The sequence below is a fragment of the Pleurodeles waltl genome, chromosome 9 (assembly GCF_031143425.1).
Source record: "Pleurodeles waltl isolate 20211129_DDA chromosome 9, aPleWal1.hap1.20221129, whole genome shotgun sequence".
NCBI classification, from domain to species: domain Eukaryota; kingdom Metazoa; phylum Chordata; class Amphibia; order Caudata; family Salamandridae; genus Pleurodeles; species Pleurodeles waltl.
In genome coordinates, this window is record NC_090448.1 from 423,624,279 (window position 1) to 423,649,068 (window position 24,790).

Consider the following 24,790-nt stretch of genomic DNA (forward strand, 5'->3'; position numbering starts at 1 on the left):
TAGAAAGATTCAATAGAGTCATCAAGGGTGTTATTCAGGGAGCTATGGAAAAGTGTGAGGATTGGCATACAGCTGTTTTCAAGGCAATGTGGGCATATAGAATCACTGAGAACGGAACAACAGGATTAAGTCCCTTTGTTATTATGAGATGAAGAAATCCTAGGAGTAAACATAACCCTGCTAGGTTAGTGAATACTGGAATTAGACACTGGTCAATGGAGTTGGTGAAGGATTGTTTAGACAAGTCGCAAGCAGAAACTAAGTTCTATTATGATGAACTTCATAATGTGAAGCCGGTCAAGATTAATGTGGGTGATTGTGTTCGTGTTAAGAAGCCTTATAAAGTTAGGAAGTGTGAGAGTCCGTATTTTGAACCAGAGCAGGTGATGGAAGTGTTACATAATGCGGTCAGGTTAAGTGATGGTAGGGTTTGGAATCTTAAACGTATTCTTTTGCTTAACAATGGGCAGAATCTTTTGTGTAATGATGAATATATGGATGGAACAGTGGATGGGAGAGGAACTGCCGTTTGGTTAGAGGGTGAGGTGGATGGACATCAAGTGTCAGGGGAAGAGGATTATTTTCTTAATCTTGATCGTGGTAGTATTGTCGATGATCTGAGGTTGGTGTTAATGAGTGTGAAGGAGGTGAGGGGCAAGCATCGGATCATGAGATGGGGCCTTAAGATGGTGTTTTGCGTGAAGGGAAGAGAAAGGTGATACCTCCTTGTTGGTTGAAGGAGTTTGTGTTGGGATATATAGCAGATACTCCGAATACCTAGTGGGTGATTGGTCGCACATGGGGTTGTGTGTGTGTGTTTTCCTTTAATATTATTGCACATGGTTATTATTGTTTTTGTTTATTTTTTTATTTAGAATAAAGGGGGGATGTGTTGTGTGTGCTTATGCTTGGGGTGGAATGTTGAAGCTGGTTACACAAGGGGATTCTAGTGTGTCTGACGTGCGGAGTCTTCCCGTGTCAGTTGAGCCTCTGTGTGTTCCTTCATGGACCTGTTTCCCTGTACCTCTGATCTTAAATAAAGAGGAGTTTAATTCACCTACCGGTTCTTATGCGTTCATTGAGTCGCAGTCACTGCACACAGTCCCTGGCCCTACTGGTAACATCTAACACGTCAGCAATCCTCAGCAAAGGGCGAGGCAAGGCGTTCGATTTAGCTCGCTATTTAACACATAGGATTTGCCTCCAACCGAGCGTGGGGTGCTGGCCCCTGGCACCATCCAGGTGCAGATGGACTTGCCCTAGGCGCACCCGCTGCGCGGTCGCACCACGCTCCCACTAATCACAAAGATATAAAACATGAGGCAGCTACTCCTTTCTAATCAGGATTTATGCTTAAAAATGCATGAAGGAATTCCCAGTAATAGCCTATGCGAGGAGTGGGCCTCACAGTAGTGAAAAACTAATTTGGCTGTTTGTCACTACCAGGACATGTAATACTTAAAAGTACATGTCCTATCTTTTACACAGTACCCTGCCCCTAGGGCCTACCTTAGGGGTGACATATGTGTAATAAAAGTGGAGTTTAAGGCTTTGCAAGTAATTTTAAATGCCAAGTCGAAGTGGCAGTAAACTGCACACACACAGGCCCTGCAATAGCAGGCCTGAGACAGGTTTGAGAGGCTACTTGTGTGGGTGGCACAATCATTTCCGAAAACCCATAAGTAGCATTTAGGTTACAGACCCTGGGTATATGGTATTCCATTTACAAGAGGCTTACAAGTAAGCTAAATATGCCAGTTATGTATACACCAACATTACCATATTTAGGGGAGAAGCACAAGCACTTTAGCACTGGTAAGCAGTGGTAAAGTGCTCAGAGTCCTAAGGCCAACAAAAAGATACAGCAAAAAGGGAATGTAAGGAGTCAGAGTTTGGAGGAAGACCATCAAAAGGCTGACAGGTGTAAAAAAATATGTATCAATTTGCACTGTCTCAGTGGATTAGTGAAATACATACTTATACTCTTGTGCCAGTATATAGATTTGTCTCCATTAAAGGTGCACCTCTAGATTCAAGTAGGATATTTCAGCTAACTTTTAATGCCCTTACCACTATGATCCCATCTCCTTCTCACTATATTTTATCAATTTATAGAAGAAGCTAACTTTTTGTTCAAAGTAGCACTTGATGGGTTCCAAGCAGGCGTCCTCCCAGACAGATGTACCCAAATGGTGGTTCCATCACTGATTGATGAGTTGAGAATCCTGGTGGACCCAAGGAAGTGTCTGAGTGTTAGTCTTATTATATTTTTCTGCTGACTTCAATGCCATCCTTCATGCATTGTGATAACTAGCCTGACTGAGCTTGACTGAACCTGGTTTTCTATGGCCAGCTCTTGCCTTTGGAAAATCATTTGTGGATGGCAGGAACTTAACCTCCCACTTTCAAATCCAGGACCTGAAGCCTTGACTGTTTTGTATCTTAATGGACTATTAAGTTATAATTTCTGTTTACTATCTGTAGGAAGCCCCTGGCTAAACCATTAAATTAGGAAATGGTATGATTTTACATGTATGCAGATGACACCCAGTTAATCTGCAATAGCTCACATTCTAGCTCTTCAGCTTCCGGAGGTACATACTCATGTCCTATAAAAGAATATCTGCCTCCCATCCACTGCCCTCAGGTTTCCGCAAATTAAACTTCACCAAGACAGAGGTGCTTCTTAATCCATCTGAGAAGGACAGCTAGCAGGAATTTGTCTTGACACAGATCATGGGACAGCCAACAGATCCTTTGTAAACTGTTTTCAAACTGGGAATCTGTTAAGAGATAAGTCACTGAATAGCTAACCTGGAAGTGATGCTGACACATGTTTTTATTATTTGAAAATTTTAAAGAGTATTTTTCTGTATATAGAGTCCTACTTTTCTAGTCCAGTCTTGAATCCTTTGGTTTAGTTGCAGATCGAGGAAACATGATCCAATGCACAACACTAGAAGAGCTATTGAAGCGCCTGCTGCTAGTACAAACTGGTGCTGCCTGTCTGGCCACAGAGTTGCTCTAATGAGAGCACATGTCCATTGTCTCTGCAGTAGCTGCCAGCTGTAAAAGAGCCATTTCCACAGATACAAATGCAAGTCACAGGGCTATATATCAGCCGTTCCAGGATTCAATAACTTCCAAATTCTGTGCCTATATACTGTCTTGTGAACATCACTATAAATACCTTTGAATGTTTTCCCCAATCTTTTTATCAGATGCTTAATTCAGGGTTATGAGTTTTGGAGCAGGAAACTACGTGGAGGTTGTATCACCCACCAAGACAAAGACATCAAGAAGCACAACACTTAGACTTCCAAACATGTTCAGATGCCTCACAAACATGGTAGAACACTCAATGGACACACCAGAAGTGAAGAACACCACTTATGGGATTGATCAGATGTTCATTGAAGGGGGGTATGTAGTTCAGTGTCTCACTTGTACTGTTCAAAAAGGCTGTGCCCCTCCAATGTGCAGTCAGATTCCTCCAACTGTCATCCTCCAAGATAGTCTGGTCAGGGAACATTAGCCACCCCTGGAAAGATTTGGAGTGTACCTTGGAAACCATGAAGCTGTCAGAAGAAGTAAAACAAAAATGCGGAAGATCCTTCCTCAGCTGCCATACGTTATGTTCACAGAGCAAAGACACAGAGTGGACCAGAAAAGCAAAAATAGGACTGCCATCTCTGAATACCAATCCAACAGGGCTGGAAACTAGCTGCCCCCTGCTTCAACCAAGGATTCAAATCACCCCTCCAGAAACAATACAGTCAGGCTTTCTAGCCTTCCCCGTTGTGGCTCGTTAATACATCAACCTCCAAAACAGTTAATTAATACAGGACTTCCTGCTGTGGTTTAGAAAACAGTTATTCCTTCAGCAGCCATTTAAAATGGCCACTCCTTCCGCAGCTGAGACACACACACGTACACACACACACATACCCCCACCGAACAGTACGGTGACTTATTTCTACTGCTGCTCTGGTCCCTCAACGCACTGTTATGGCTGAATAGTACAACCACCAACTCACATGGCTCACAAATCTAGCCATGTCTGCTGCTTCTGAGCAATCCCATGACTCTCCATGTGACTTAGCAACTCAGTTCCTCCTGGGATAGCCAGGGTATCCAGCTGCTCTTCCGAAGCTAAATATTCCAGGCACACATTCTGTACTTAGAGGAGTCCAGCTCTCACAGCTATCTAGGAATCAATTTTGTATAGCTATTTTAGTGATGTCTCTGGGCACATTATTTTAGCAACTAGGCCTGCCATTGTGCCTGTTAGCCCAGTTACATGTTGTTTAGCTTCATTTTTATTATTTCAGCGTAGACCACATTTGTGGTGGTGTTTTATTTTCTTTATCTAGTTTTTATTTTGCCTGTGAAAGCATTGTGCTTCTTAGCAAGACATTCTTTTCACTTTGTGCTTTCCTCAAGTCTGCAGCAAGATAAGGTTCCCGGTACAAGTGGTACACTGCTTCTCCTATGTTCGACAGAAACACACACATCCTTACGTTGGGACATTTTCTCAGAACATCAGCAGTTTTATTATAAAAACACTTTTCTGTCCCATGCACGGTAGAGGGAGATTCCATCCAGATGACCACAACCGCATGTTGATTTACTTTGCTACAGCTGCTTGCTGAGACTATGGGTTCCCTGGCCTACTTGGGGATGATGTCTCTATAGACAACAGGCTTCCTTGCTCAGGTATGGGAGATGATGTCCTCCCAGGGGGGAATCCTGAAGGGCAGATTAGGGCTTAGCATGCTTTGCTCTTACATAGCTAACATAGGTAGGAACCTCATATATTACACATAGTGACAGTATGGTGGGACTTTCCTGTGTTTCACTTTTCTTGTCCCCATTTTACTTCTATTTTGTTTCATCATTCTAATTATTGCAATTCATGTCATTTTATCTAGGGTGCAGTTGTTTCAATAAATCTTTTTGAACCACTCACTATCTGCCTCTGTTTGTCTTTCCATGTGTGAGACTAATGTAACTGAGAGAAAAGGATGAGATCAGATACACCACCCTTTCTGTGAGAAGTCATCTTGTCATGCGCCCGGTTGCCACAAATCATCTCTGCTCTTGGGCAGAAATGAGATGTTGTTAGCTGGCTGGAAACGGATTAAGCCGACAGTTGTCATATGGTATGGGATTGGACTCAGTTTCCCACAATTCAGGTGATGCTGCTGCCGGAATCCAGCAGCCTCATTAGGATAATGAGAGCCCATGCGACATCAAGTCACTCCGAAAGAGTCCTGGAAATTGATCCATCACTGCTGTGATCAGGTTTACAGCATTTCCCACATTTACATGGGAATGAATCTGGCCTTGTTTGCCTTGTCAAGGGTACTCAGCTACCACTCCTGCCCATCAACAGATCTCAACTCTGACTTGCTTAGGATTTTGGACTTCCATGTGCAGTCAGGATTGCACACATTTTTAGTTTATGCTAGACAATTTTGATGAATTTCTTTTTCTTACGTATTATTGATTTCACATTACTTTATTGGTATTGTAAGTTCTTTTATTCCCTTCATAGGCAGCATTATTTTATCTTGAATATGAAGGTAATAGTTATGCATTTCTTTTTTGTTGCTCAGATATTGGCCTGACATTGATAACCATCTGCGCAAAGCAGTTTATGAGAGACACATCCATGTCAAACTTCTTATAAGCTGCTGGCACAGCACCAACCCATCCATGTTTCCCTTCTTAAGATCGTTGGACTACTTGAAAGACAACAAGAGTCATTACAACATCCACGTGGTGAGAAGAAATTCAGTCAATAATTCTATTATGCCATTTTCTGCATATGCCTGCTAAGATTATTTTTAGGCTCTGTCCTACTTTACAGCTGATAGAACTCCAGGCCTTACTGGTTTGATGTCCAGAAGCTTGATTGAGAGAGCTTTTCACTGCCTTCCCATACAAATTGCCCCTTGTTGCATGTCCATATCCACCTTTCAGTCACCCACCATTTAACCTATTATACTTTCACTTGCTTTGAATTATTCCCTTGAATATTGCCTGTCTTCTGTAATTTCAATATGTTACAGCATGAAAACGGTAAACTAGCTGCATCATTCAGGACTTTTTTAGTTTCAGCAAAGCGGATGGACTCTAGGAGGGTATCTTTCCACTTCTTCACTTTGAGTCGATTAAGGGATTTCTTGTCTGAAAATTTTTTGATCTGTCGAGTCACTGACGGGCTTCTTCCTGTTGTGGTGAAAAATAATTTCAACTGTAAACACATTCATGAACAGTCTTTTAAATGTATAGTAGAAATGCGACTAAAGTCATATTTACCTTGAGGACAATGTATAGGTTTTGGCCCAAACATTACCTACTATGTGTTACTCTACGTTTTAAGTTATATGAAATGAGAAATGGTTATAATCAGAATAAATTGGTCCATTAACAAATGATGGCCGTTATCTTCTGTAATAATTGAAACAAATAAACTTAGTGGTCAAATTAGCCATAGACCTTCCATGTAGGACAGTTCATAATATTCCATACCTTTTAAGAGAATTAAGAGAATTATCCCAACTTATTGGTGAAGATGAGCTGTAAGAAGAAGCAATGCTGTTCTGCTAGTGACCTAAAGCTCCACACTCAAAACTGTAGTAAAGTAATATGGTGAAAAATGAAGAACTGTATGTGGAACAATGACCGTAGGGACAGTTTTTATTTCTGTATTAAATACTCTGGGTAATGTGGAAGGCCCAAAAGTTCTCTAATTCTCTCTCTCTCAGCTGTTTTATTGCCTACTAGTTCTGTATTGAACAGAATTAATTTCCCCACCTTCATCGTTTACACAAAACCAAATGAAAGGCTAAGAAGGCAAGGTGTTTTAGCTGGCTCCAAGAAGAACAGAATTGTTAATGATCATACTTATCTATGTACATGTTCCTTCTTTTCAATATGTGGGCAGTTTGTTGTAATGCCAACTTCGAGTAGGATTACAGGCAGCATAGCTGTTAAGTGGCTTCATGTCCTATGTGGCTGACAGTGCCTTCCATTCTAGGGAGTTTTAAAGCCATTTCTACACCATCACATTGCAGAAAAGGCGGGGTCATTTCAGCTATAGACACAGTGGCCTTGTTTTACTGGAGATGAAACATTACTCACCCACAAAACATTAAAATGTGACACATGTGGATGAGGAAAACATGGGAAAGTCACAAATGACAGACTGAAAACTTTAAACTGAACTTTATACTGAAACGGAAAACTTCAAACGTATCAGGCAGTGGGGTGGCATGGATCAGCTAAGCCTGGCAGTGGTAGGGGCCTATGCTTAAGATGTGTTTGTTTCAACTGTACATGATGATCTTAAATTATGTGCAAGAGTTAAACTGGACTGCAGTGTCAGTTGAAAGGGCAGGCTAAAAAAAGTGCCAAATCACTGGGAATAGTTTCCATTTTGACCAGGTATTGAAGGTAAGGCAGTGTTTACAGCTGGTGGAGATGTAGATCAAATGCTTTGCACATTCTTGCAATCTAGTCTTGGGCTCAGAATGTTACATGTTTTTCTTTGAGGAAGGGGTTTTAGTTTCGAGGTGACTGGATGCAGTAGAACACACATTCAAACTCAGAATGTTTTTTTTTCTTCTCAACATCAGGTTCAGACTAGTTTCGGCATCTCCATTACTACTGAGCATCAAGGAATAACTTTGACACTGGTGAATTGAAGAACTTTGACCTTCTAACTAGACATCAACAATTACCGAAAAACAGCTAACTCTTGTGTTCCAGTCATCGGTAGACCCTACAAAGAGGTTATATGAGAAGGAGTCACTTGAGGAAAGGATGTTGAGAATAGTCCATTAAGTTTTGCCCCTCTTGCAATGGCCGGTTCCCATGGTGACACCAATGGTGGTTCCTTCCCAGGAACCTTAAAGAAAAGCATCTGTTCAGTGTGTAATGCTTTCAGATCAAAAAAGTCTCTTTAGCACCAACATGATTTAAGATGGGTGCACTAGACAGAAATGCAGCACCAGGATTCAACAGTATCCCCTTCTGGAGAGGTAGCCAAAGACTTTGAGCGCATAAACTCTGACAACTACTTCAGGGTGGGGGTCATCTTGAAATGCAAAGGCTCATTGATAGTGTAGTTACATTTCTTTGTCCCAGTTGCATGCATACGAAAGGTCAGCAGCAACCTCATTGAAATCCACAGCAAGGACAAAGAACTACACAGAGGATTTTGGAGTATGACACCAAGGCCAGGTTACATCGCTCTCTTCCTTGAAAGGAGACCACGCAACAACATAAAGGATCTTCTCTCAGGGAGATCGACCTTGATTAGACCCTCAATCCCATGTTAAGGAACTACCTGAGAACACCTTAACTTCTCTGAACAGCCACATGAAAAGAAAGTCGAACAGTTGGCACCACACACTGTGGTTGAGGCCCTTAAGTGCTGAAAGGTACCTTGGGCACACATACTCTGCTCAAGGCCAAGAAAATAACACCTCAGAGCCAAGATAATCCTGACAATCCTTTGGCACTGGAAATGTCTTTAATTCTGGTAAGCTGTATGACACAGAATAAACAACCTCTTCATGAGGTGGAAACTGAGCCACTCGCACCACCATATGTACTCCAAAGGGCACTATATGGACCCAGTCAAAAGATGGGCATTGTTAGTCAACCATCTCTGGGTTCTCCGCTACTGTATAACATGCATATGCTCATGATTGAGGAGGTAATTTCTGAGGGCATTTCTAGAGTCAAAGAAAAGAGCAGTACTGCACCTGTAATACCACCACCACCGCCTCCACCACAGTCTGTGGTTTACTCGGATTATGAGTCATCAGACTTAGTACCTTCACATCACCAACAAGACCTAATAAATCAACAAGACGATGCATGGCAGGACTATGAAATGGATGCATATCTTGACTATTCTTTGGAGCCTTACCCGGTAAGAGTCTCTCTACCAGATGACACATCTGCCTATCTTGCAGTCATAGCTAAAGCTGTTTTATCCACTATCACCCAAGGCTAGTGTTTGAAATTTCATACCATTCCTTCAGATCTTTCATCATAGTGTCACAAAATCTACAAGACACGTTTCAGCCTTCTCATACAGTTGAGGCACTTCTATAAAAAGTGGCTATTTAAGTAGTGTCTGGGAATCAATGGGAACAAGGGGTTTGATCCTTATACTGCCTTATTCCAAAAAAAGGACAATACATTAGGTCTTATTTAGAGTTTGGCAGATGGAATACACCTTCAAAACAAGACTGATATCCCTTCCACAGTATTACAAGTGCCATAGGCCAGTGGTTCTTAACCTGGGGTCCGTGAGACCTACTCAGTGGGGCCACGACTGTTTAAACAAGCATTGGCAAAGCCAATAGGTATCGCCTTTGTTTTTAGGGTCGAGCCTGCGTTGCATGTGCTCGCGCATGCCTATCGCAGCGAGACTCTTTTGTATTTAGAAAAGGGCTCGGAGCCCTGTCAACTTCACGTCAGTGCTTTTTATTGGTTCGTGGGCTTCCCTAATAAAATCTGCTTGCTTTCATTAGTCAAGGCACCCATATGTCATGCCTTTTCCGATGGCTAGCCCTCCTCGAGCGCAGCGACCAAGTACAGAAAACATGCGAGGCTCGCTGTTTTCCATCGGGCTCGTGGACTTCTTTTTCTCTAATTTATGAGCGCGATCTCGCTTGGCAGAAGTCGAGCGCTTTACATAGTTAATTTCACTTTTTCGGGTTATGTACATAAATGCACTTTTGCCCGATAGGTGAAAAGTCAGGTTAGGAGTTTACAACGCGATCAGCTCTAACCTGAGCAAAGGCGAGACCCGTTGCATTGTAAATGCTTGTTTCTTTTTCATTCTGTCTTACTAACTGTATTATAAATATTGGAAAAAGATTATAATACTGTTTGTTTTAATTTTGGTAAACCGTTAATAGTTGCTTATGTTGTGATTACGTTGAGTTAAAATCCCAGGGTTCCAAACTTGTAATTTGTACCTTATTTAATATGGCATTGCATTAGAGTATAGTAATGTGTAGTTAGTAAAGTGCTGCTGCACCTTTCAAATCATACCCTTTTTAACTGCAAGGTAACCGCAATTATGACTACCTGTTTAGTAGTAAAATATAGCAATATTTGATGTCTAGAGGAGCTATGACAACTTTTGGTCCTGGTGCCACTGCACCTGCTGCACCATTCAGATCATGACCCTAATACCTGCAAGGTAACTGCACTTGACTGCCTGTTTTCTAGTAAAATTTAGCAATGATCTGTGTTTAGAGGGGTTCTGACACCTTGTGGCACCGGTGCTACTGCACATGCTGCACCATTAAAACCATTACCCTAGTGCCTGCAACATAACTGCACTTGTGACTGCCTGTTTAGTAGTACTATTCAGTAGTAATTTGTGTTTAGTGGAGTTCCTAGACCTTTCGGCATGGTGCTACTGCACCTGCTTCACCATTCAAATCATGACCCTAATGCCTGCAAGGTAACTGCACTAGTGACTGCCTGTTTAGTACTAAAATTAAGCACCAATCTGTGTTTAGAGGGGTTCTGACACCTTGTGACACCGGTGCCACTGCACCTGCTACACCACTAAAACCATTACCTTACTGTCTTCAAGATAACTGCACTTTTGACTGCCTCTTTGTAGTAAAATATAGCAATATTTGGTGCTAAGAGGAGTTATGACAGCTTTTGACTCCGGTGCCACTGCACCTTCTGCACCATTCAAATCATGACCCTATTGCCTGCAAGGTTCTGCACTCCGGACTGCCTGTTTAGTAGTGAAATATAGCAATATTTGGTCCTTAGAGGAGTTACGACAACTTTTGGCTCTAGTGCCACTGCACCTGCTGCACCATTCAAATTGTTATAAGGATTCTCGCATTATAACAAGGCTGCTGGATTTGGGGTGACAGCACCTCTGCGCTGTAGGCAACTGAGTCACTCCCACACCAGTTGGCAGCTGTCGGCCCCCCCCCCCCCCCTCCCTCCCGGCTCACTAGCAGCACCTCACCGAAACCCAACTGGTAAAGAATATTTGTGGCAGTCTTGCATGGACTCTAAAAACCCTTAGGGAAATCGTGGTGGAAACAAGCCTTACTCTTTTCTTTCCACATACAAGTTTCTTACACACTCATAGGCAAGAAAAGAGATGCAAGACAGTTTTCAATACATTTATTAAAAAGACTGCAATCTATGATTAAAATGCATGAGTTGAAATGATTAGGATAATGAGGAATAACAAAATCAGGATTGTGAAAATTAGAGATGTAAATATAAACAACTCTAACATATTGTCAAACCATGAGTATACAGTTCCTATCTAAAAGCCTAATCTCTAGCCCCTGAGCAAGAGCATGGTGATGTAAGCCAAATCTGTTCATATAGTGTCCATGAGAAGAACAACCCCCCCCCCCGGTTACCTTGGTAGTAGGACAGGTTGCCAGACTCCACATCAGGATCCGTGGAGACACAAAGGCTGAGGTCAGCTGAAACCGCAATGCAACATGTATGGAAATTCTGGCTGGAACCGCCTCTAATGCCATTTGTCCTACAAGATGGGGAATGTTTGTGTTCATGTACAGAAGCCTGACGTGGGTATGTACCTAAGCACTGGACTGTTTATGCAGTCTTTGGGCCAGCAATATAAAATATTATTCTGTGTGCCTCGCATTCTGTTCTTGTGTTTCCAAGGAAAAGAGCATGATGCAAAGTATGTCATCCATTGCACTGATAATGACGCTTTCGCAGAATAGCAGTTGGTAATGAAACTAAAACAAAACCGCTAAAGATATTAGAAAAATAAAATGAATAAAAAGGACAGAGCATGGTAACTGGGTTAAAAGTACAGGCTTCAAGCCTAAGCTAAGTTATCACTGTGGCCAAACAACTAACTAAAATGCACAAATGACACCCTCCCATGTTGCCGGAACAAGGGTGGGAAGTCCAAGCCCTAATGTTAAAACTGCTCTAATAAAGCATAAAAACTTTAGAAGCAGGGCTCAAAACATACATGAGACAAATGTCCAAATCGACAAGCCAATCAGGCCAACAGACATGCCGAGTTAAAAGGCAATTTGGTGTCTCATTTTACTTTTTTTTTTTAAAAAGCCAATGATACAAAATCAGGGTGCTTTTTACAAAGCACAAATTGGGATTCAGAAACATGTTACCGAATCACAATTTGTGTTTAGCATTATTTGGAAGGGGCGTGTATAGGGCGCACCGGCCACATACCGAATGGTAGTGCTATGTATGAAGGTTTTGCAACCGAATTATAAATGGAAAGGGGTCACCACAGGAACCCTTCACTTTTATCAGTGTTGGAACAAATATTTTTTTAAGAGCAGGCAGAGGTCCAAGGGACCACTGCCTACTCTTAAAAAATTAAACGTAAACATTTAAACATCTAATTTAATTTTTTTTCTTTTAAATCATCCTGTTTTCCTTTAAGGAAAATGGGCTGCATTGTTCTTTTAAGTTGCTTTATTAAAAAGCAATCACAGACTTAGTAGTCTTGTGACCCCTAGAAGGCCAGTAAACGCATTAAGAGATCCAACCCAGACGGGAAAAACTTCCACAGAAAAAATATTTTTTTTGTTAGAAAAACTCTCACCCACCTGGGTTACCCCTTGGTGGCATGCTTCATCATTGGGTTTCTTCCCGTTCTGCTGCAGAACAAGGCGTGCTGCGACTGATGGAATACGTGGGAGCACTATTGGTATCAGCGATGCGGATGCTAGAAAAGGATAGGAGTGGTGGGGTCTTGGTAAATTAAAAATACCCCCCCTCTGGATGATATTACTAGTTCAATATGTCTCACAGGGGTGATATGATTAAAAAGGGGTGTCAGGAGCGTGGGTATATTCTGTACCTGTCCTCCTTAGTGGTCTACATGTTTCAGAGTTTACCCCTAAACTCCTCTTCAGGACCAAAGTGATCTCCCTAGTGTCACTCCTCGTGCGCCTTACACTAGTAGAAGTACTTTTACTATTTACTGTGGTAAGGTGATATATACCAATTAAATTAAATAAATACTACCCATCAGTGTCAATGCTCTGCTGGGCAAATCTGTGGCAGAAAAGAGAAAATAGTAGACGTAAATGCATCTCTCAAGGGTATGGTGGAGTTGTCACCATCACCCAGCCAAATGGCATCAGTAGTTCATACAGAAAAACAAATACAAGACGTCTTCTAGAAGGCCGCCATCTCAGTGATTGCTGCAGTTCCTAGAGGGTCGAAAACTGCAACCTACCTCAATAATATTCATGAGGTAGGTCGATTTGCAACCCACTAGGAATCGTTATTTCAATCTTGTACTTTTTTTGTACATTAGAAAATATCAATTCCTAAATTTTAGACTTATGGCCTTAGGTCGTTAAACCTATGAGCTCTGAACTTCTACATCAGATGAGATCTTTTCATGTTGGTTACCTTACCAGATGTCATCGCACTACTGACTACTGGAGATTACTTGGTCACACACAACCTGAAAGTGCATCCCTATACATTAGGCACACTGGCAAAACTGGAGGTTTGTCGTAAGTGGAATAGATTATAAATTCAAAGTATTACAGTTCAAAGTAACCACAGCTCCACAAGTGCTTACTAAACCTAAGTGTTCCTATACCTGGACGATTGGCTGGTAAAGACGCCACGCCATGTGCAATGTCTACACTCAACACCTTATTTTACTTCTCCCCAGATTGGAATTCCCAATAAATTCCAAAAGTCACACCTTGATCCACAACAAACCCTAAGTTTTTATTGACAAGCCACTCTCAATTCACACGTGGAAAGTTTACACCAGCAACAGTGCTTTCAAAGGCTGTTTCCTCTTTGCTAGATGTAGTGCCATTTGACAGGGAGAATGATAATGAAACTTTTAGGAATAATATCCTGTATTGCTGTAATCCTAAATACACGATTCCACATGCATTTGTTGCATGAGTGCCTAGCCACAATATGATCACAAGCAACTGGGGACTGGGAGGAGCATCGAGTGTTGGTGGAACAGAATAACTTGCATTGGTAGAACAACAACTTGTTACTGGGCTGGTCTTTATTCTGCCACAAGTGACCATCCACAAGGATGCATCTTTGAAAGCTTTCGGGTGAGCGCATCAGGCACCCTGCTGAATAGGGTCAATGCTCGCTACAATGGCAGCTTCGTGTACGTGTGTTGATATGTATGGTGATGCACCAAGCCCTCTGGGATTATTTTTTTTATTTTTTTTACAACAGTTTAAAAAACAAAGTGGTCCTGATTCGAACAAATAATATGACCAATATGTATTTAGGATTGGGTGTTGCGCCATCTGATACACCTGCTGATAGAATATCTCCCAAAGGTGGCAACACATATGTTAATAGTTGAATGGGAAATAATCTCACAGGTGCTCATCCAGTATTTCCAAAGTTTGAGGATGCTTCTTTGTCAAACATAGGAATGCTCAAATTTCACATCCAGAGACCCAAACCAGTCTTTTGTCCTTCCATGTTCTGTGGATAAGCTGCTTATGGATATTTGAAAAAGCCTTTCCCCTCACTGCCACTGATTCCATATCTAGTATCAAAAATATGTCGGGCACCAGTTCAGTTAACTCTCATTGCACCTACACCACTCCTTGGACACGTTAAGTGGCAAAATAGTACAAATCTTCAGATTCAGACTTTAGTAGAGTATATTGTTGTACCAGTTAGGCTTACAAAAGGCTGGTCTAGCATATACCTACATAAGAGTACGTTTGGCAACTGTTGCTGCATAACTGCAAAGTGGAGAACATAAAACTGTTGGTAGGATATAAATATTTAAGGCAGTTACAGAAGGCCTTAAAAGGACTATGCAACACTTACTGTCAACTATTCCCTCTTGGGATCTCAACATTGTCCAAGCTAGACTTATCGAAGCACTCTTTTAGCCACTGCAGATGTGCCCACCACACTTTCTGTCTTGGAAAACAGTTTTCCTGGGTGCCAGTACTTCTCTTAGAAGAGTAAGAAAACTTGAAACTTTATCAGCGAAGGAACCATTAATACAGGTTCACAAAGCTCAAGTTGTGCTTTACATTTATTTAATGTTTTTTGGTAAAAGTTTTATCTCCATTTCATGTCATTCGGTTTGTAGAGTTACCTTGTTTATCCCTTGGCCTCAATCATTAGCGGAAAAAGCATTATCTTGAGTGTTCAGTGGGCCCTCGTGTAGTACATTGACCATATTAATTTTATTAGGACGGTATTTCCGGTTGCACAGCCTATTTCAGCAACCCCGTCTCGGAGGCAGACATAGCAAGGTGGATTGTCAAATGTATTCAGTTATGTTACAATTGGCCAAACGCACATTCCATTCCTTACCAAAAGCATATCCCCCTCATAAGCAATGTGCCACACTGACATTCCTAGGGACAATTACTTTTGGCTGCTACATAGACACGCTGCATGGGGTTCCACTAATACATTTATTAACCATTTTACTAAATGTTACTGTGTGGGATTCATGCATCACACACACACTAGTTAAGAAAACAGTACTTAAAACACTGTTCCAAACCTCTTCCACTTTTGCTAGCAAGCCACCACAATTGGAGTGTTGCTACTGCTTTTAAAGTCCTATGCAGTGCACGTGATGTACAGCCGCTCATGCTACAAACCAAAGACGTAACATTAATTCTAACAATCTGTTTGCAGCTTGTAGTACTGTTGTTTCACATATGACTTACCCACCCCTCGAAAGGGAGTAAGTATCAAGGCAAATATAAAGAGTCATGATGGCACATTAGTTATCCAGTACACAGATGTACCAACATTCTACTTAAACACACATAGAACCAGCCATGAGAAAAAAGGAATGTGAAGTAGAGGCTGTTTCTGATGCATTGTGGGTTTCAGGGGAGATACAGGACTCCCCTTGAAATTAAAACCCTTTCATTGAAGAAAACATGTTGTAATATTTCAAGTCCAACGGTAGATGGCAGGAGTGTGCTAATCATGTGAATCTACAGCATAACAAGCTGGTAACCGATTATTGTAAGTAAGTATTATTTCCTTACTTTCACCCATGATTTAATTTAATCATGGATACATACTTGTTCTTACATTTCAGTTGCATTTGCTATTTTCTTTATATGCACTGTAGTTGTTGATAAATCTCTGAAATTCCAGATCATGTTTTCATACGACCTAAGCTAGCAGGCTCGCATAGTTGTTAAACAGCCAAGTGAATTCTTGGGCACCCCCTAAAAGATAGGCTGATCTGTAAACGAATAGGGGTTGGCGGCGTTGCTATCAAGCTGAATCACTTTGTGAAGCTTACAAGGTAAACCTTGCCTGGTGCACTGAGCATATGGTATTTTAGAGTCTGATAAAACTAGTTTGGCAATAGTAATGCCATTGCTTATGTTGCAAAAAATGCCAGAATTCCATTGAGCAGGTGGATATAAAAAAAAAACATAGTTATTTGAAAGATCATGCTTCCATATGTTGGTTTCTGGTATCACTTGTGCTTGTTTACTACCTCTTGAGCTCACCCTGGGGCACTGTATTACATATTACGTGCTTTGTGTGAATCAAATATTTACTTCTGTAATCCTGTAAAGATTTTTTTTTTAAGTGATGTTTTTCTAATAACAATCTTCTTCTTTGTCTTGTTTTCCTGTGAAAGAAACTCTTTGTTGTACCCGTAAGTGCTGAACAGGCCAAGATCCCATATGGCAGAGTCAACCACAACAAGTATATGGTCACAGACAAAGTTGCCTACATTGGTAAGAAAAACAGTAGAACATTAATGTAACTGCCAAAGGAGTCTTTGTTGATAAGACAATATAGGCCCTGATTTAGATCTTGGTGGTAATGGCTCCGTCGTCGAGTTTTCGACTGAAAACCCATCCCCCACTGTGTTGGTCCACCTGCCGGATTTAGATTTTGAGGGTCCCGTAGACTTTTACCCGTCTGAGTCCCACCGACTCTGCCAAGCATTCCCATCCACCATGACGGCACCATTGGAAATAGTGGCTGCCGGTGGGACTCCAGCCAAACTTAACACCGTGCAGATTTGGATGTGCCATACCGCCAAGCAATAATTGGTGACCCGACCGCCACTTCTGACTTGGGAGATTGGGGAGGCAGGGGCAGTGGGGAAGAAACTCCCCTTTTTTCCCGATTCCGCTTCAGTTTCTGACTAGACCCTCTGTTTCCGCTGCCATGTATACCCCTGAGAAAACGGGACGCCCATCCCCCTCCCTCCATTCCTGGACACGTAGTTAGGCAACTTGCATTAGCTGTTTATGTTGGGTGGGGTCACTGCATATGAGCTTGAGACCACTGCAGACATTTACGTGTCACAGTAATTTTTTTTCATTGCTGTGACATGCATATGTCAGGGATCGCGTGGGTCAGAAACAGATGAGGACACACTGGTATACAACACATATTGAGCACATACACAACTGTCATTATGGTGGCAGTGTTCATAGCCAAATGAATGCCTGCATGGTACATTCACCTTGTCAACTGTACAGGTGCGTGTACATTGCAAGTGGACCTGTACCTGTCATGTTGTGAATTGAGTTGTGTGTGTGACTCAGTACAAGTATGTGTGTGCAAGATGCGATTGGCTGGGTGAGGTGGAGGGAGGTGTAATGGATGATGTGGTTGTGTCAGTCTGTGTGCCACTTGCATATGCCATGGATGTTGTTGTGAGTGTTGTGTTGCTGCATGCAGAATTCAGGTGAGTGTTGTTTGGTTGTAATTTTCGTGCTGTGTGTAGTTGTGCTTTTGTGTGTGTTTGTGTAGATGTTTGGGTAGTTTTGGTTGTGGCGTGTGGGTGCAGTGTGAGTAGTGTGTGTATGTTGTGTCATGGTTGTATGTCAATGTGTGTTTGCAGCATGTCTGTTTTGTGTAATGGCAATGGATAATGGTGTGTATGTGGTACACTGTGACGTGTGATGCAGGGTTAACGCATTTGTCAAGGGTAGAGTATATGTGTGTGTGACTTACCTGTATTCCACAGCCACTGCCATTGTCTGCTGATGTCCATTGGGTCCAGCGATGTCGTTTACCCCCCCCCCCCCCAATCAGCAGACCGCCGTCAGGATACCGCCTGTACATCTGTAACATCTAAGTACGTCTGGCGGGAACCCGCCTGCCTGATGGCTAGGAAGAGCACTCTGCCATGGCGGTCTTTGGCTCAGCTGCAGTACATCTAAATACGGCGGGCAGAACACCATCCACTTGACGGTCTTTTCAGGCCTGCTACTGGTGCAGATTGGTTGGAACACCGCCAAGATTTAAATCAGGCCCATAGGCTTTTTCAGTAGTTGCTTTAGCAAACAAATCATAAGATGACCAAAATCAAACCAATTGTTAATGTTTCCTTTTTTACATCCTCCAGTTTGAGCTTTAATTGTTAACTTCTTGACTGCTTTCATTGTGTACGGACTACACAACAATTCATATGGTAAAATATAAAGATTGAAAAACGGGTATGAATGAAACCTATCTATTTCTCAAATGTACACAAGATACTGAGCTTGGGAATAGTGATCATTTGACCCTTTTTGCAGTATGGGTGGCTGCAGAATCTGGGCGCTAAATCAGTTGATACAGAGAGAAACCTACAAAACCAAGACATTTCTGAAAACTAGACTCCCAAGAGAGCATAGTGTGATGTGCCTTGTGTGGATGTCACAAGTGTTTCTTATCTAGAAGCCATTGCAAACCTCAAACTTTGGGCCTAATTTAGAGTTTTGCGGATGGGGTTACTCCATCACAAATGTGGCGGATATCCCATTCGCTGTATTATGATCCCATTATATCCTATGTAAATCGTAATACCGTGGACAGGGTATCTGTCACATTTGTGACTTATTAACACTCTAACTCAGGCCCTTTGACTAGAAAAAATGCCTTTTCTTCACATTTCTATGCATTAAAGTTTCTGAATCTACATGGATACACAAAACTACTATCACTCAGCAACATAAACGAATTAAACATGGGTCAATGTGGAGAAAGTATCATGGAATCCATGTGAGGCATGCTCACGGATGTCTAGTTTTCAGAAATGTCTGGGTTTGGCAAATCAGGTCCGTTTTTTGACTGGAAATGTTCATGTTGCCGCATTACATTTTTGGGATTTTCCTGTCGCTGGTGGTAGGCCCAACCACACAACTAGGGTAGTGTTTTATTGAGACAGGTGGAGGTATGCGAGGTGGTAGAAATTTTGTAGATCCGTGTGTATTTCAGAAATGTAAGGAAAATGCATATTATTAGGCAAAGTTGAGGTTAACAGGGCATTAAGAGTTGGAAAACATTGTGAGATCCACTTGAGGCACACGTTTCTCTAGGTGTTTAGTTCCTAGAAATGTCTGGGTTTGATAGGTTTGCCTAGGTGGTAGGTAATGGTTGAGCTGGGCCCAATTACCTCACCTACGCCTATTGCTGATAGCTCCACATTGCATTTTGGGGTAATTGTGTTGTGGCCACTAGGCCAAGCCACGCAAGTGGGGTAGCATTTTCATTGAAACAAGTGGGGAAACGCTGAGTGGTAGAATTATTCTGGATCACTGCAGATTCTAGAAATTTAAGTCAGAGAAATGATAGGAAAATGTGAGTTTAAGAAGAACTTGAGATTTGCAGAACATTGTGGGTAAGAAAACCTCATGGGATCCGTGAGAGGCATTCTATCCTGGACTCATGTCAAGTTTTCAGAAATTTCTAGGTCTTGTAGGTATTCCAAGGTGGTGGCCGACCCAAACCCAAAAAGTGCAGCCATTCAGCTAGGCAAGTGGGACAAGAGTGGGTATTAGCCTGACCCTCCGGGCCCTTATGTAAATACACCACAGAAAACAATCAACATTTCCCCTTGCTTGTCATTGAGATGGGTATGTTTTAGTCCCTAGGGGAACAGAAAGACTGGCAAACCTCCCGATGCAAATTCCCTGGTGTTGAGTGGGCTTTCTGTCCCCCACCTGGGGTTACGTTGGGGCAAATCTCCCAAACCACCACCTCGGGGAGGGTGACGGGTGGCAGACAAACTTTACTGCCTTTATTTATGGACTGAAGGCATGACCTTGTGCATGGTGGGCCGCTCCACCACATTGGTTGATTTATTTACTTTTATAATAATACCTGGTGTCTGGCGGGGTTTCTGCACCACCCCACCTATCCCTAAGACAGCAGATTGGGGTAATAGCCCCAATCAGCACCCCGAGGAGGCAGAAAGACTAAAACATTTGGTGGTGCGAGGGTAGCACATGCCCATGCCCAGTGAGCTGAACCCACTGCCAAAACTCCCTGGTATCTAAGGTGAGTGCCTGGCAATCACATTCTCATGTGATCGCCTCATGTTTTGCAGGGGAAAGGGAGTTGTCATTTCAAAGCAGTTTCTCAGCTTTCAAGTGACACCTCCATTTCAGCACAAGTCTAGGGGATCGTGGAGAACATGGCTGCTTTCAGCCCCCTGCTCTTTCCCAGGGAAGTGTTTTTCTGGGTGCTAGCCTGCCATTGACGTGATCAGGGCTGCTTTGGTGTTCAATGCTTGGACATGACCTCAACATCCATAGCGTCCAGTAGGGAGTCACGCCCACAGCACCTGAGGGGTTACTAAAGATATTTGTATAGCATTGATGTATGGAGAGACTGTAGGTAGCTGGCTCTCTGTATAGTGTACCAACATGACATGCACTGTACAGAGTGTCCAGGTATCCCGAATCAGTGGACAGGGCTTGCTTCAACAATCCCAAAGTGCTCTATTTGCAGTAATGTGGTTGAGCAGACTTAGGCTTTTCAGAGGGAAGTGTTGGGCATTTGTTGCACTCACAAAGTCAATAGATGAGACACACACTCAAAGAAATCCTACACCAACACAGATTTTTATATTATTTTAAGCACCAAAATTTACAATAACGGGTAAGTATTTTTCAAGTTAGCGATTTTTCAAAGTCTAGAAAATACAGCTGTCAACTCTGAGGCATGAGCCTCGAACGCAGTAATGTTATATCATGAGGAGAACATAAACTGTATAGGGTCTCTTGCAAACAATTTACAGGATTACTCTTCTGGATTTAAGGTAAATAGGGGGCAAGGTCCTAGAAAGCAGCAGCAGTTCAGGTTTACTTGCCCTGGTGTGTCCGGGTGCAGATGTGCTTCCAGCACTGGGAGGCTCGGACAGTACACTTGAAACTCAATGGGTAAAATTACTTGTGGAAAAGTGGCTGCAAGGGAGGGGGGGCTGAGGGACCAGTCTAGCAGAACCCAATAAAGGGCTCAGCTCATGAGGGTCTCAAGACCACAGAGACACCGTCAATTCTCGGGAGCCTGGACTGGGGAGCTTGGGTGCAGATGTGTTTTGTCCGGTGGGGTCAGTGAGTTGTAGTCTCTAACCATTCTTGGTGTACCTGCTGGAGAGGGGAAAGAAACACAGCAAGACAACTTCTGACGAGAAGCTGGGCTCTCACTAAGTCCCTAGACGTGCAGGTACGTTTTGGCAGCAGTGGTGTTCCGGCTGAACACAAACAAGCCTTGGTGCTTGCAGCTGGTGGTGGTACTCCTGGTATTGGTGCACAGAGGCTCCAGACAGGCTCATCATCTTGAAGAAAGAATAGGCCATTAGGGCTGCGCTTCGGGACACTCTGGAGCCTCTTCCAGCGAGCTTCTCCCTCTGTGGACCCAATTGTCAGCAAAACGGAGAATCAGACTGTCTCAGTTGTTGTCTGCTGGTGCAGGGAAGTGGCTCCTCCACTCCAAGGGAGATGCTGCCTGGTTGGCGAAGTGCTGGCAGGCCTCCAAGGCTTTTGGAGGATGCACAGCTGTAGGACTAATCGGGTCTTTGCATTTGTCAGGACAGGAGCAGGTAGGCAGGGTTTGGCACCAAAGTCCACAGTTAATCCTCAGTTCTTACACGGGTTGGCTCTTCTTTGTCCTTCTTCTTCTTGTAGTCAGACACATCTGAGTTCCTGGTGTCAGAGGGCCACCTAAATACTGAATTTAGGGGCGTTCAGTGGAGTGTAGAGTAGTAGCCAGTGGGCTGCTTACCACGGGGTGACTTCATCATCTAAATGACCTCTTCCTGTGGGGAGTGAGCTTAACCTTGTCCCAGAGTTCCTAGTTACACCAAAAACAAGATGGTGGTACCCTTCGTTCACAGAGCACATCAGGCAGCCCACCTTAGGGGTGTGTCTAGCCTGGAGGTGCAACAAGCCTTCAGCATAACTAATTTTCTGCCTGTCCTGGTGCCAAATGGGCCTCAGGGCAGGTGGTGGCTTTCCCCAGGACTGGGGAAGCCAGGGTCACATATCAAAGAGCGGTAGAGGCTTTGAATCAATGCTGATTTACTAGCCATGCTGCTGGAGGAGGTGATAACACTTTTCTCCAGACCAGGCATTGTTTCTGGCCTCTGAGAGCGCGGGCTCTCACCTCCAGGGGTGTCCAAAACTTGTCGGTGGTGGCAGGCTGGTCGATACCAGTCAGCCAGCACAATATAAAACTGGTAGGTTTTTTGCCCTCTCAGTGCCTGTGCATCAGTATGCATTTCTTAAGACGAGGTGTTTGATACCAAACACCGTAGGTTTCAGTTAAGCAGTTATGTAGCTGGGTAACTCATGATGACTAGTGCCCAGCACATACCTTAAGATGGCCTCTGTGTTGACTTGTAATATCTAGTAAGCAACCTAGACATCACAGGGGTATATCTGCTGATGCAGATATGTCGTCACATAAAATAAAATGTACTGTGTTTTAGGACTCTAAAGCCTGCTGTAGGGGTAACTTATATATATTATATGCAGTGACTTGGGCATGGCACCCAGTGAGTGGGCCATGTCGTGTTTTCACACATGGTTTGCACCATGTCTCAGTCTGCAATGGCAGCCTCATGCAATTTGTAGGGGGTTCCTGTAGGGTGGCATAATACATGCCCTTAGGGACCCTCTTTAGTAGCGATGCCACCAGGCACCAGGGATACACTTTTCAAGGGACTGACAGGGGTGCTAAAGTGTGTGCCAATTGTACACAGTAAGTTTATGTTCGATGGCATCTGTCGCTGTAGATACGCATGTTTTGCAATAGCTCGCCATCTGGTGTTGGGCCGGAGTGTTACAAGTTGTTTTTCTTCGAAGAAGTCTTTCGAGTCACGGGACCGAGTGACTCCTCCTTTTGTCTCCATTGCGCATGGGCGTCGACTCCATCTTCGATCGTTTTTTTTCCGCCATCGGGTTCGGACGTGTTCCTGTCGCTCCGAGTTTCGGAACGGAAAAATAGCTAAATTTCGGAAGATTTTCGTCGGTATTGTTGCGTTCGGGATCGGTGTAGTTAGATTCAACACCGCGTCGAAGGATCGAAGAGCTCCGGTGCCCTTCGGGGTAGTTTTTTCGATCCCCCGTCGGGGCCTGGTCGGCCCGACCGCGTGCTGAAGAACGCCGATGGAACGGACCCCGTTCCGTTTCTGCCCCAAATGCCACAATAAATACCCCTATACAGACCAACACTTGGTCTGCAACCTGTGCCTGTCACCTGAGCACAGTGAAGACACCTGCGAGGCCTGTCGTGCGTTCCGGTCCCGAAAAACACTCCGAGACCGTCGAGCCAGAAGACTTCAGATGGCGTCCGCACCAACAGCCCACCGAGAGTTCGAGGAACAAGAAGAGGAAGGTACCTTCTCGATCCAAGACTCGGACTCCGAAGGATTCGACGATACACAAACCGTGAGTAAGACGTCGAAAACCACTCAGAGGAAGATTTACAAGGCCCAGGGGACGCCACTGCCACCAGGCCATGGCTCGACCCATAAATTAGGTGACCGACCGTCGGCACCGAAAAAGGCCCAAACAGTGCTGAGATCGTCCGACTCCGGTCGAGACACCGGCACGCAGCCTTCTCGGGACCGAGAAAGTGCTGGAGACAAGCATCGACACCGAGATACCGGTGTAGACACGGCTCGACGCCGAGACAGCGGCCCCGAAGAAGATCGGCGCCGAGAGGTTTCGGCCCCGAAAAAGAAAAAAGTCACCTCGGAGCCGAAAAAGGACGCAGACAGGGTTTCGGTACCGAAACAAACTGCAACCGACCCAGCTTCAGGCTCTTATACAGAAGAGCACTCGCTAACCTCCCAAATGCAAAAGCATAGGTTTGAGGAAGAGCTACAATCAACTGATGTGGACCATACGCAAAAGCGTATTTTCATACAGCAGGGGACAGGAAAAATAAGCACCCTTCCCCCTATTAGAAGAAAGAGAAGGTTGGAGTTCCAAACTGAACAGACACCACAACCAAAAGTGGTGAAAAAAGTTACCCCACCACCCTCTCCTCCGCCCGTGAGTAACGTCTCACCAGCACAAACTCCATCACACTCTCCAGCTCACACCACCATGAGCCAGGGTGACCAAGATCAAGACGCATGGGACCTATACGACGCCCCAGTGTCAGATAACAGTCCGGAGGCATACCCTACGAAGCCATCTCCACCAGAGGACAGCACCGCGTATTCTCAAGTGGTGGCTAGAGCAGCACAATTTCACAATGTAAGCCTCCACTCAGAACAGGTCGAGGATGATTTTTTATTCAACACACTCTCCTCCACCCACAGCTCATACCAAAGCCTGCCTATGCTCCCTGGTATGCTCTGGCACGCAAAAGAAATCTTTAAGGAGCCGGTCAAAAGTAGGGCAATCACACCAAGGGTGGAAAAAAAGTATAAGGCACCTCCTACAGACCCGGTTTTCATCACTACACAGCTGCCACCAGACTCTGTAGTTGTAGGAGCAGCTAGGAAAAGGGCCAA

The 24,790-nt window shown here is 43.6% G+C and overlaps 1 protein-coding gene across 2 annotated transcripts in view; it reads left to right on the forward strand.

Annotated features, from left to right (window-relative positions):
- PLD3 (phospholipase D family member 3) overlaps nt 1–24,790 on the forward strand; it is a 292,670-nt gene that overhangs the window by 244,136 nt on the left and 23,744 nt on the right. For both annotated transcript variants that reach the window (XM_069207231.1, XM_069207232.1), the window contains 2 exons: nt 5,619–5,784; nt 16,676–16,775. In XM_069207231.1, the coding sequence (XP_069063332.1) occupies nt 5,619–5,784; nt 16,676–16,775 (266 nt within the window). The remainder of the gene's footprint in view (nt 1–5,618; nt 5,785–16,675; nt 16,776–24,790) is intronic.